This window comes from Parasteatoda tepidariorum, chromosome 9 (genome assembly GCF_982258835.1).
Source record: "Parasteatoda tepidariorum strain Cologne lab strain chromosome 9, Ptep-v5.0, whole genome shotgun sequence".
NCBI classification, from domain to species: Eukaryota; Metazoa; Arthropoda; class Arachnida; order Araneae; family Theridiidae; genus Parasteatoda; species Parasteatoda tepidariorum.
The window spans coordinates 59,614,820-59,627,834 of NC_141763.1; the positions used below are offsets into that span (position 1 = coordinate 59,614,820).

General features: G+C 31.3%; 1 protein-coding gene across 1 annotated transcript; it reads right to left on the reverse strand.

Annotated features, from left to right (window-relative positions):
• Nucleotides 1-342: 342 nt before the first annotated feature.
• LOC107456619 (HIG1 domain family member 2A, mitochondrial) lies at nucleotides 343-2,521 on the reverse strand. The gene is made up of 2 exons (XM_016074526.4): nucleotides 2,233-2,521; nucleotides 343-592 (listed from the first exon to the last, which is right to left on the reverse strand). Exons 1-2 carry the CDS (start codon nucleotides 2,393-2,395, stop codon nucleotides 426-428), a joined length of 330 nt encoding a protein of 109 aa, XP_015930012.1. The 5' UTR covers nucleotides 2,396-2,521; the 3' UTR covers nucleotides 343-425.
• Nucleotides 2,522-13,015: the final 10,494 nt, after the last annotated feature.

The window sequence follows — 13,015 nt, forward strand, 5'->3', positions numbered from 1 at the left end:
TCCCAATACTCGAGATTTTTTAAAACTATTATTTCCACTGATAGTGCAGTGAGAAAGAAGTTTTTAAAATAAATAGAATTTTTATTAAGTTGTTAATAAACATAAGCAGACTATTTCACCCATGTTTAAACTATTTACCTGTTGAAGTGAACAAAGTTTTTATAACTTTAATTGATTAAAATATCAAATACATTACCTTTGCTATCTAAAGAAAAACTATTTTTTGAAACTACAGAAATTCCGAAGTGGTTCATGGTAAGTACCTCTACATATAATAGTGTTGACATTAAATATTAAAATAATTAATCAATATACTTTACAGACAATGATATAAAACAAAAATTTAATATCAGCTGAAAGACACGAAACTTTTTAATAAACAACTAAAATATTATACATATACATATATTCTACACAATTTAAAATTATGTTTTCTTAGTTCCTGACGCTACTAAGATACCCATAATCAAAGCAGCAACAGTGAAACCTTGAGCGCCTATTCGAGCCCTCATCATAAGTTGTGACCTCCTTTTATTTCCAGATTTCATGGCATAAAGTCCACAAGAAAGCGCTACAGTAGTGGCAACAAGACCTAAACAAAATTAGTTTTATTTAAAGACTGTAATTCATAAATTTTGATTCCTACATTATGCACAGATGTACAAGATTTCACTTCAACACTAAAATAAATCCTGACTAAAAACCTCTATTTTATTTTTTCATAATGCTGTACTTATAGAAAAAAGTGATGGTAAAAGAAAACATTTATTAGAAATGCTCGTTAAAAAATGCTGATAAAAAGAAAAGAAAATCAAAAGAGAGTTATAAAAAAAATTGTTCTTAGTTTTTAAAATATAACTTTAATGTTGAAAATCAGTTTTCAAAGTTGCCAGTTATCTTGTCTTACCACTAAAGTTACCAAAGTTACAATAAAAGAATAAAGCTTAAGTTCCGTTAAAATGATGCACTATTAAAAATTCAGAAAAAAAAAACTAATTACAAAAAAAAACATTCACAACTCCAAAAATAAATTTTATAAGTTAAGAAATTAACTTGCCTGATTATAATTTAAAAAAATAATAAATAAATAAATAATAAGTACTACAAAACTTTTGATTCAGTTGATTGCCCTGCAATAGAAAAATCAATGTAAGCAATAAAAAAATGGTAAGTATATACTTAGAACAGTACTGTGTATGGTAAGTAGCAAAAAAATGCTTTTCAAAAAGAAATTTTGTTCTATCAGTTTTTTGAAATTCTATTTCAAAATTCATAGCATTAACAATAAAAACAAAAATAGTTGTCAAACCACGTTTCTTGAAATTTATCGTGAAGCACTTATGTTGCTTTTTCATTTGCAGAGCAGTATAGAGTAACCTAGCACTTGCTAGAATTCTTCAAATTTTGCTTTTCAATTTGTTTTACAGAACATAATTTGCAAGGTTTTGAACATAGCAAATAAATATAAAATTATTTCTAATATTAATACATACAATTTTATATTATCTTTAATAAATCTATTCCAAATGAATAGGCTAACTTAATATTACGCAAAAGAGACAAATATGGAATAGTGGTCTAATATTAGTTACACTCATAGTCAAGGAGGAAATAATAACCTCATTGTGAGAAAACAATCACATAAAATCGATGTGCATAAGAAAATCATTAAAAATTTCATTAAATTATATGTAATTAGATATTAGATTTAAGGGGATTCACTGACTGATTTTACATCCACCAGACCTTATATTTCAGACATTCTATTCGTTAAAAATAAAGATAATTTAAACTTTATAATAGATTTGCTAATGGCAGGCACTGAATTTGAATCTTTGCCTATACTATGCCAGAATTGTTGCTCATTTCGCGTTACCCAGTGGGCACCTGTGAACCAAAGTCACGGAGGCGAGCAACATTGCCCACGCCACACTGCCACAAACCCGTTTATAGGGTGGGCCACATTCACACACACAACAGAGGACAGCACAAAGAGAGAGAGAGAAACATCCATGCCCAGAGCGGGATTCGAACCCGCAGCCTATGGCTTCGCAGTCAGACACGCTAACCGCTCGGCCATGTGGCCGGCGGTTAGTATATAAGCAATTGAATATTAATTTTATTGCAATTAGTTTGTTTCTGTTTTTACGTTATAATCAAAACTAACATAAGAACAAGCCCATTAATTAGGATATATGAACTTAAAAAAGGAATCAAATAGGTAAAACGTACCAATTGGGACAAGGGGATTTTCTTTTATTTTAGATAGCATTCTTTCTCTCATCCCACCACCTTGACTTCTTCGAATCTCGTTGAGGTCTTCCACAGTTTGAAGCCATTCTAGTCTATCTTTTTCCGATGAGTCAGCTTCACTTGGAAATTTATTTGAAGCCATATTTGTTAATAAATTTTTAAAGAATGGTAAATGAAGTTTTCAATTTAATTCACATCCTTAATATTAAAATACTCCATTTTTACTATTACTTGTTATTATATAATACAAACATTTAAGACTGCTTATTTCTTCCAGAATTAAAGCCCGCTAAGCCTTCTTTGGCTTAACAGCCTTGGCTGAATATGGACAAAATAGAGTTGATTGTAACCGTTGCAAGTAAAACTATTAAGCCATTCTCACTGTATACGAAATTTAGCAAATGAACATTCAGAGATGCCAATAAGAACTTGATTGGTGAAATATATTTAAAGAGCAACAGCGGATGCGATTTTTGATGCAGTAAGCTTCTTAAACATTTTCATCTAATGTGGGCACCGCACCTCCGATCAACTACGTGAAAATGGATGGTGTTTTCTACACTAGGGAACGCTGCTAGCTCGGTGCCGCCTAAATTTCCAGGTTACTGTTTCCGTTGTATTTTAAAGCCATTTGGCATCATTGTGTTTTGAGATTCTTGCAAACAATGTATTTGATTACTTATTACTTGTGTTTACAATGCTAACAATACTTGTGTTTACAATGCTAAAAGTTATAACACTAACTTAAGATGGTGCACAGCTTGCAACAAGAACAAACAGTAATAAACTTATGGAAAGAGGCCAAATCAAGACTGCCAAAAAAGCGAGTTATTCAAAATCTGGCAACCATGTCATCTTTTTTAATAACAAAATAACTAAAACAAATTTTCACTCCAAACTCCCCAGAATTACATAATAACATTAATATCTTATGAAATATGGCAGATTTGAGCTCAGAAATTATCTAATTTATTTCTTTTATTGAAAACAAAATTATCCGTTTGAAAACATCGCCCATCAGAATAACACGTAGTAAGCAGCTGCAAACTTTTTAACCGGAACTAGAATAGGTGCCGAGCTCGAGATTGTTATTGTTTACATTTCTACTGAAAACACCATCCATATGAAAGCCTGATACATAAAATCTTTTTCCGTGAAAAACTCACCGATAAGGACCATTCACACGGCAAACGAAAAATTCGCACACGCGAATTCGAAGATGAGAACCTGATTCAAATGAGAATCTGTGTGTGTGTGTGTGTGTGATTTTAGAAAATATATATTTAAGAATATTATATATAAGAATATATTAAGAATATATTAAGAATATATTAAGAATATATTAAGAAAATATATATTTAGAAAATATATAATTAAGTATTCTAGTTAAAGAAATTTAATTGGTTTAAAATGATTTTAAATAAAACACATTACAGCTCTGAATAAGATTCAAAACTCAGTTGGGATTCAGTTCAATGTATTTTTTAATTTTATGACATCTATGTTTAGTGAATCATCAGATTAAAAAGATTTTATAGGTGTTAGATCTTAAAATGGTTTTTAAGTCTTTGTTTAAGATACAAAAATTTAGAAATAAAGTTCAATAACAATAAACAGTTTAAAAGCACATTGGGTTTCGCAGTAATATTATATTAAAAATATCGATTTTTTTAAAAAGAAAGTAACAAGTGCCAAAAAAAAATGGACTGAAAAGTAACATGTAGTGACGATGAAATGGGTTTAAATTAAAGCGTCAAAGGTTATGATTAAAATGCCTGATTCGAAAATCGGAAGTTATTATAACACCGGATTAAGAATAACAGAATTAATTTTTGAAACCCAATGGAAAAGCGCAGTAATGAATGTTGGGGAAAAAACTTTTAGATTTGCTAAGAAACTGAAGCAAATAAAGCGCACATTTAAATGCACGATTCGAGTGTCGTATTTATACACATTAAAAATATTGATAATTTCAAAACCATGTGGAAATGCACAGTGCTGAAAAAACGGTTTAAAAAACGCTTGAATTTACGATTAAATTGTTACAAATAAAACATGTAAAAAGTGATAACTATTTGCATTATTTGAAATTCACGAATATTAAAAAATCACAATTCATTCGGATTAACTATGAAATGGACACAAAGAGCATCAAAAGTGATTACTAAAATTCGAAAATTACGCACCCTAATTTTGTCGTATTAGAAAAATTTGAAAATTCGTAACGGTAACCACCGAAGAAAGTCATCAAAAAACTACATTGATTATAATTGGGTGTGTCAAAAACTTAAATGCGCAATCCATAATTTCCTGTTTTTTTATTTTCCAAAAAAAAATAAAGATTATTATTATTTTATAGAAGTTGGACGTTTCACACCCCTTTTTTATAGTGAATTATTTCTGGATCCTGGCCCTCAAACTTCGTGCGGGGGTGCGTTTTTTGTCGCCAGGCTTACTGCTATCTCATAAGGTTTCCTGCTGTAAAGACGGCACCATCAGCTAATCTAATTGGGTAACAAATATGCCACATTCTTACAGTGATTTCCAAGAATGTAGAATCTCAGTTATTATGGATTAAAATTGTATCATGCGGCGATTACCTCAAATCAAAAAAGATAAATTTATTTAATAAAGGGATCACACGATATGCAACAAAAGTTAACAATTATCTAGTCCAGACAATTTATGGTGTAAATTCAGAATGTAAAATAAGAAAGTCAATGTTTTAGTTAATATGGATTTCAATTGCAGATAGTTGTCTAAAAAATAAGCACGAAATCTTAAATATTGACACGCTGATAGTTTTACTGTTATGCGGAGATACGAATAGCCAAAAGTTACCTATACTGAAATCATAGAAGCATGGGGTTGTAGGACAAATAAACCTCATAGTATATTCAACCATGATTTCGCATTTATATGCCCTATATAAAATTGTCCATTTTAGTCAATATTTTATAACCATTAGTGCATTTGAGCCTATATCAATCAGTCCTATTCAGTTTTTCCTTCAGTCCTTTTTTGGGGGATCCCATAATACTTGCAAAAATTTTGTGGGCTCCCATAAGTCTTGACTGTTTCTATTATTTAAAAAAAAAAGTGTCGAACCTCTTTAATTTTTTCTTAGGCAGTATCGTCTTATATTTATCTATTTTCACTCAACGTGCACAAAATGTGTTGATTGTAAAATTGTTTTAACAAGTTCAAAAAAAGATCAAAATCGCTACGTTTCTAAAACCGCAGAGTTTCTAAAACCCCAGTTTTAGAAACTCTGAACTATCTGAATTGAGCTGTCAAAGCTTTGAGCCCTCCTGAAAACAAAACAATCAAGCCACCTTTACTTAAAAATTTTTAGTAAAAAGTATTTGCTTGAAACATTAACTAGACATATTTTAATCTGGTGAATCTTGTTCAAAGGCTTGACAAAATTTAGTTTATGAATTTCTTAAGCTTGATAATCTATAAGTATTTCTCTTGTGTAGTACCATAAACTCTAGTATTTATCTATTGGCAACACTATTTTGTTAGGTTGTCTTACATAATTTAAGCAGTGTTGAATATTTAGCTATACATTTAGAACAATTTCGTATTTTTATAAAAATAAAAACTTAGAAAGACATCAGTTTAGATTTACTTTTAATTCTTTCTAAAATGGTTGTAGAAAACTTAAACATTAATGGTGCATACCAATTTTTGGTGACAAATTTTTCCTATATAGGAAAATATATACGATATTAAAGTTATGGCTCGAGGGGTTCACGAAGAACTACAGCACGTAATGAATCATTGGAATGAGTTTTCTATCTTAAAAACACGGTTCCTAGCAGATCACCGAAGTCAAGCATCACTGGCTGTGGTCAGTGTACGGGTGGGTGACCATTTGGATCAGTCCTGCGTAGGGACCGAGGGTGTGCGGTATTGGTCCTCGTTAAACTGTTCTACCGTAAAGTGCTCGACCTCGCGTGCAGGTCGTCGGGCTACCGAAGCGGGGGGTGCCATCCCCCTGCAGACAGTGGCGTATCTAGGGTATGGCAAGTATGGCAAATGCCATGGGCGCATTATTTCGAAAAGGCGCAAAATCAATCAACATCGACGATTATTTTTTTATTAAAAATTTCACTAATTTTTTTTTCAAGTTATGGCATAATTAAATTTAACCTTTCCTCGTGGGCTCGAAAAGAAGACATCGAGGTCTTTTGAAGAACTTTTTTTTGTAATTGGGGGAGTGAAGTATGAAAGGGAACAGCTAATAATAAAAACAAAGTAGGTGACGAGCGTTAAACAATTTTGGTCTCCCACTGTTTTAATTTTTTTCATAACTTCGTTTGAAAACTCATAGACCACCTCAGTTAGGGATAATAGGAGGGCCAAGGTTTCAAACTCTTTTGCATAACTCGAAAAGCGCGAGCGATCTCCTTCGGTTGTTACATTATATTCAACATTTAAAAAAATGGGGGAAATAAGAAAAAAAAGACATTCCACATACCAACTCTTTTTGAACGACTTGACGTATGTGTGATAACAATTCATACACGTTTCTGCATTCATTCACAAGACACTTTTTCTTTCATTATACTTTCAAGTTAAGCAACAGAGGATTCGCAATAAATAAAAAATTTTAATGTTCATGAATACATTCACGATAAATACTAAAATAAATCAGTAATAAAAAGTAGCTTTTTCTTTTCTACTATTATATTTACGACGATTTCTGCAAAAGCCAAATTTTAATTATAATATCGTAATTTAAAGAATGATGCAGAGTTTTTAATAATTATAACTCTTACTTTCTTTACTAACTTTTTGATGCACTCCAATAAAAATATTTTTAATATCAGAGAATTTCCTAAGCAATTAACATTTAATGTCCATCAAAATCCTTTGACAAAAAGACTTTTAACCCAGGGGTCTGTCCAGACAATTTGTGAAAGATCCGTTTTTCGTGAAATTGTGAAAAAATTACTCACATTCTTTCAACCAGGGTCCGCTTTTATGAATTTTTACAAATAGGGTCCTTTATTGCAAAAAAAAAAACTTTTTCAAGGAGTTTTTAAATTGTAAAGACATACAAGATTATGCTCAACACTGTAAAATTATAATTAAAAAAATTAAATTTTAAGAAATAAACAACAATTGCTGCTTCTAAATTAGAGATGCAACATACAAATATTTGGTATTTAGCCTATACTGCTGAAGGCAGAATATTAATTTCGGACGAATAATGGAAGAATCGTAAGCCGAAGACAAAACTTAATTCGTTTACATCCATCTTTCTTGTTTTCTGCCCTGGAAAGGGTTTATTCGATTAATTAAATAATAATGAAGATAAACAAATTTGTGAAGGGTCCGATTAAAAGAAAAATCATTTTGTGAAGGGTTCGTTTTTAAGTTAAAATATTTAGTGAAGGGTCCGTTTTTATGAAAAGATATTTTGTGAAGGGTCCGTTAACGGACCCAAATTTCTTCTAAACAGACCCCTGTAACCCCATAGTTAATTTTATAACCGTCGTTGAACAGCCGACCCAATTCCGCAGCCTTGTAATTTTGAACCCAATCCAGAAGACAAGGGAACTCCTGTATCGAGTAATGGGAGAAATTTGCCTTCGTGGAGGGCTTTTTGGTGGAGCTAACCCGCATTTGCGTTACATGGAGAGGAAGACCACGAGAACCTCCCTCGGTTAGCCTAACGGCAAGGGGACTCTAACCCATGATCCGTCTACAATTGATGATATTTCACATCAACACTGTGGTCGGTGCAAGCCGGATGCGGAATTGGGATTCGGACTGGGATTCGAACCCGGTTTGCCTCATTGGAAGGTGAACGCTCTATCCCCTGAGCCATCGCGGCTCCCATATTTAAATTAAGAGTAATTTAATTTTTTTCCCCTCTAAAATATAGCTTCTCATTGCTTCACGATATGTCAAAGCTGTACTATAAAAATTTAAGCTATCGCTGATAAAATGAAAAGACAAAATGTAAGCTCATTATTCATTATAGTAAAATTACAGGGAATTTAATTTTTTTCTCTTTTTAGTGTATTATGAATTTAATTTTTTCTACTAAAAACGAAGAATAAAGCACAAACTTAATATAAAATTTATTGAGTAAAACGAAAAGAAAAATATTTTTTTCATGTATAAACGATGATAAAATAAACAGTTTAATAGTGTTCATTCAAAAGGGTTATTCACGTGTAAGAGTTATAAATATTTAAGTTCCGAATCTTATAAACAAACAAGACATTATTTAGAAGACTTTATTGAAACTGTAACTCAGAGTCAAACTATAATATTGCACAAATGAAAAAAAAAAAAAAAAAACACTAAAATAGCCACAAAAAATTATGGTTATATATAAAAATAAAATAATTAACTAAATAACATAATTTAGATTACAAAAGTATAGATTATGTACTAGCATTAAGAATGTATATTGTAGAACTGTGTTGAATGTGTATTGTAATACTATGTATGATGTTATAGCTCTTGAGTATCAAATATATTGATATAAGTCACTGCCTTTTGCCTCGGCAATACATAACGTATTTATTTAAAATCGTGTCCTTTTTTATAATAAGAACAGAAAACAAATCCTAAAAATAATATTTATTGATTTCGTTTATTTAAACTAGTTTACTTAGACATTCATTTAAATTTAAAATAATTTACTTGGAAAAAATGCTTTTCTACTTAGGTTATTTGATATTATTTATGTATTTGAAAATGCTATCTGTAAAATTAAATTATAGTAATATAAGCTGAATCTTTAAATTTAAAATATTTATCTTTATGAAAAAAATTAGTAGTACAACGGACTAAAAAAATGAAAGGCGAAAGAAAGAAACTTTGGCAGTTCTAAAGTTGGTGAGAAATGTAAAGAAATTTTTCTCCCCTTATCTTAAGGATTGTGAGACCTCCAGTTAAAAGAACAATTTTCCGGGGAGGAAATGGATGAAGCCCCTTCAGGCAGAAAAACCAGATGGCCAGATGGTGATGACCAGAGGGATGACTTGAGAGATGTGAAAACCATGGGGTGTCCCAGTCTAGCTTAGACTAATTATTCTGTAGTGAAATGCTTGTAAATCTTCAATTTTATCAGTGGTTAAAATCTCTTTGAAAAACGTTTTCGGAATCTTCTGAATAGATTTCAAATAGAACCCCTTCTATAAATTAGCGTAAATCCTTCCACAACAGGAGATTTTTGCCACCCATGGTGGGAATCACCTCCACTTAAAGTGTGAAATAGTGAAAATAGGAGGTTCCTCTGCATAGCTCAACAAATAATTTAAACCAATGAAACGATTTAATAATGAATACACCCCACTATATTGAAAAATAAAGGACAGGCGTTATAAGTAGTTAGGCGCTCATACAAAAAATTCTGCTCGTTTTAGTTAATGTTTCAAAATTTAAGACAAAAAAAATCAAATATTTGAAGTCTTTAGATTTTTATAACCTATATTGATGCAGCTTCTGGGCTTTTAGAGTTGATTCATAGATTTAAGTGAACAACGTGTACTGCAAGGATTTTCTTTGATTGTAAGTTATCATTTCCTAAATATTTAAACTAATGCATTATACTTTCCTCTATATCTTTTATTTTATTTCAGATTACAATTTTCTTCCTTTAAAAAAAAGTGATTAAATAATTACTTTTCTTTAAATTTTATAAGTCTTTTACAATACATATCACTTACATTATATTTATATCACTACATATTATATTACTTGAAAAAAATTATTATACTGTTTTTAAAACAATACAGTATTTTTCCTTGTTAAATTACCTTTTTTTAAAACGATGTAAAAAATGTATACCTTACAATTTAATTTTTTTACGATTATAAATAAAATAATAAATGTTTACGAAAAGTTATTTTTTAACAAACGACCTTTGTTAAAAAATAACAAAGGTCGTTTCCCAGAATTTAAACAAATTCTGGGAAATTTGTTTAAATTCTATTGAAAAGCTCTCGAGTTACTTCTCATATTGCGGCTACCCCCAATACTTAGGGGTACAGAAATCCAAATCAGTAGAAAAAATGGCATGTTTATTCAGAAAAAGTACGTTTTAGTGTCTGATTTCGTAACTTGATATATTGTCCCTGCATTTATTAATTAGCATATTTTAAGTCACCTCCTTGAACCATTGACATGAGAAGAACGTGAAGATCCGATTATTATATCAAAAGTTATCAGGGTAGTCCGTTTATTTATTTTATTTTTTTGCGCACTGAACGTCTAAAAACTTATAATTCAAATTCAAATCTGTTTAATTTTTTTTTCTGCTTTTTCTCTAATTTGTTCCATTCTGATGCGAAGAGAATTTTTCATAATTTAAATTTTTTTTTTGGTCTATTTCTTAACTTTTTGCCTTTCTTTTTTCAATTATTTCTAGATATTCTTAAACTAAGACGACAACTTCCTCTAATTTATTTCTCATTAAAGAATGTATTATTGTCGCTATTTTGTCTAGAGTTCTGTATTTAATTATATTTATATTTTTTCTTATCATCGGTTATTATATAATGTTTGTACAACTTAATTATATTAAGAGCATCGGTTTTTTGTAAATAAAAAACTAACCAAATTTTAAAATTTGATTGTAGCTATTTTATTTGTAATTGTCATAACAAATCGCAATTATTTACACTGTGATCTTCAATGAATTTATTATATCGCGATGATTTTATTGTTTTGGTATTAGCAAAGCATGATAATGTTTAAAAACAATCAATTTCATTCAGTTTAAATTTTGGAAATAATGGGTAATAATCCGGTTATGTTACAGTTCTTCTTTAACCCAGACACATTTGTTGCGTGTGAGTATTTTTGTTACCTAATTATATTTGTTGCTTAATTAAACAAATTGTTAGAATTTTTATTGACAGTTGAAGAAACGCAAGAGAATATTCTTTAAATATGATAAAGGAAACTTTTTTTATTCCTAACTAATGCTAATTTCGAACACACGTGAATGCATTACAATTAAAAAGAGATAATTTTATTGTTATAGTTAATTTTTATTCATTTATTAATCTATTTGAAAAAAAATGCAATGCAATCTTTTTGGAAAATTTTATAACCGTTGTTGAACAGCCGATCGAATTGTTTGAATTTGCGACTGCTAATGTTCAACTTCGCAGCCTTGTAATTTTGAACCCAATTCAGAAGACAAGGGAACTCCTGTATCGAGCATTTTGGAGAAATTTGCCTTCACGGAGGAATTTTCTGATTGAACTAATCCGCATTTGCGTTACATGGAGAGGAGGATCACGAAAGCTTCCCGCGCATAGTCTGACGGCAAGGGTAACCAATGATCCGTCAAGGAGGATATTTTACGTCAGCACTGTGGTAGGTGCAAGCCGGATACGGAAATCGTGTCGAGCAATCATTGCAGGGAATCGAACCCGGCTCACCTCGTTGGAAGGCGAATGCTCTATCCCCTGAGCCACCAAGGCTCTTTTTGCAATATTGCCAAAAGGCTTAAATACTTCAAACAATGCTTTTATTTAAGAGATTATATGTCCCGCAGTGGACTGATCGTTAAGACACGGTTCCCAGCAGATCACCGAAGTCAAGCATCACTGGCTACGGTCAGTGTGCGGGTGGGTGACCACTTGGATCAGTCTGCGTAGGGACCGAGGGTGTGCGGTATTGGTCCTCGTTAAACTGTGCTACCGTAAAGTGCTCGACTTCGCGCGCAGGTCGTCGGGCTACCGAAGCGGGGGTGCCATCCCCTCCGCAGAGGATCAAAATTGTGATGGCATGTCTTCGGATCATCCTCCGGGATGTTTCCCAGACCGTCGCCAATAGCCCATTGTGCAGCTCTAGTGCGGCGTAAATTAACAACAACAACAACAACAACAACATTTAAGAGATTATAAATATTTTAGGAAGGGCGCAAGTGCGAGATTTGCCATAGGCGCTTCTTTCCATAGATACGCCTCTGCCTGCAGAGGATCAAAATTGTGATGGCATGTCTTCGGATCATCATCACCGTCGCCAATAGCCCATTGTGCAGCTCTAGTGCGACGTAAATGAACTACAACTAATAAAAACAGAAATTTAAATGCTTCTGCCTACTATGCTGATATGTCACCTATGGAGGTTTGCTCGATTTAATGGCTATCGGCAGATTTTAAGTTTCTAAAACACATAAACTTTAACAATATCACTGACATTTCTTGAAAATAGTTAAATTTGATATCCAAGTACTTCTCGCGGACAAAAACACGAAGTGGCAGACAGAATTTGTTTATTATATTTTTCAAAACTTGGATTTTAGGATTGGAGAAACAGCATGTTGAATTAGCTGACATAGCGCTTTAAGTTTATATGTTGTAAAAGATATTTGTGTAAGATAACCAAGTTGGTAGCCAAAGGAGACTAGAACTCGTTAATTCCTAAATTAATGTCTAAGTTCAGTTCTCTTTAAGAATCAAAGATAAAATTTTATTCATATTTAGAAATAAGTCTTAATTTTGATATGTACAAATTTTAATGATATTTGATTTTACTGATAAGAATCCGCCCCTTTAATGGTAAAAATTTTTGGAAATTTCAGCACTGTGAAATATTTAGAAAACTTAACATTAGACAAATCGATTGGAAATACAACTAATTTATTAATACAAAACATTAATTTCCACAATATGGTACTACATCTAGGTTTGAGAACATTTATATTAAATCTATAATTTCTGTCATGCTATAAGTCTTCAATTCGCAGAAACTTTAGTACATATTTATAAAAACACAA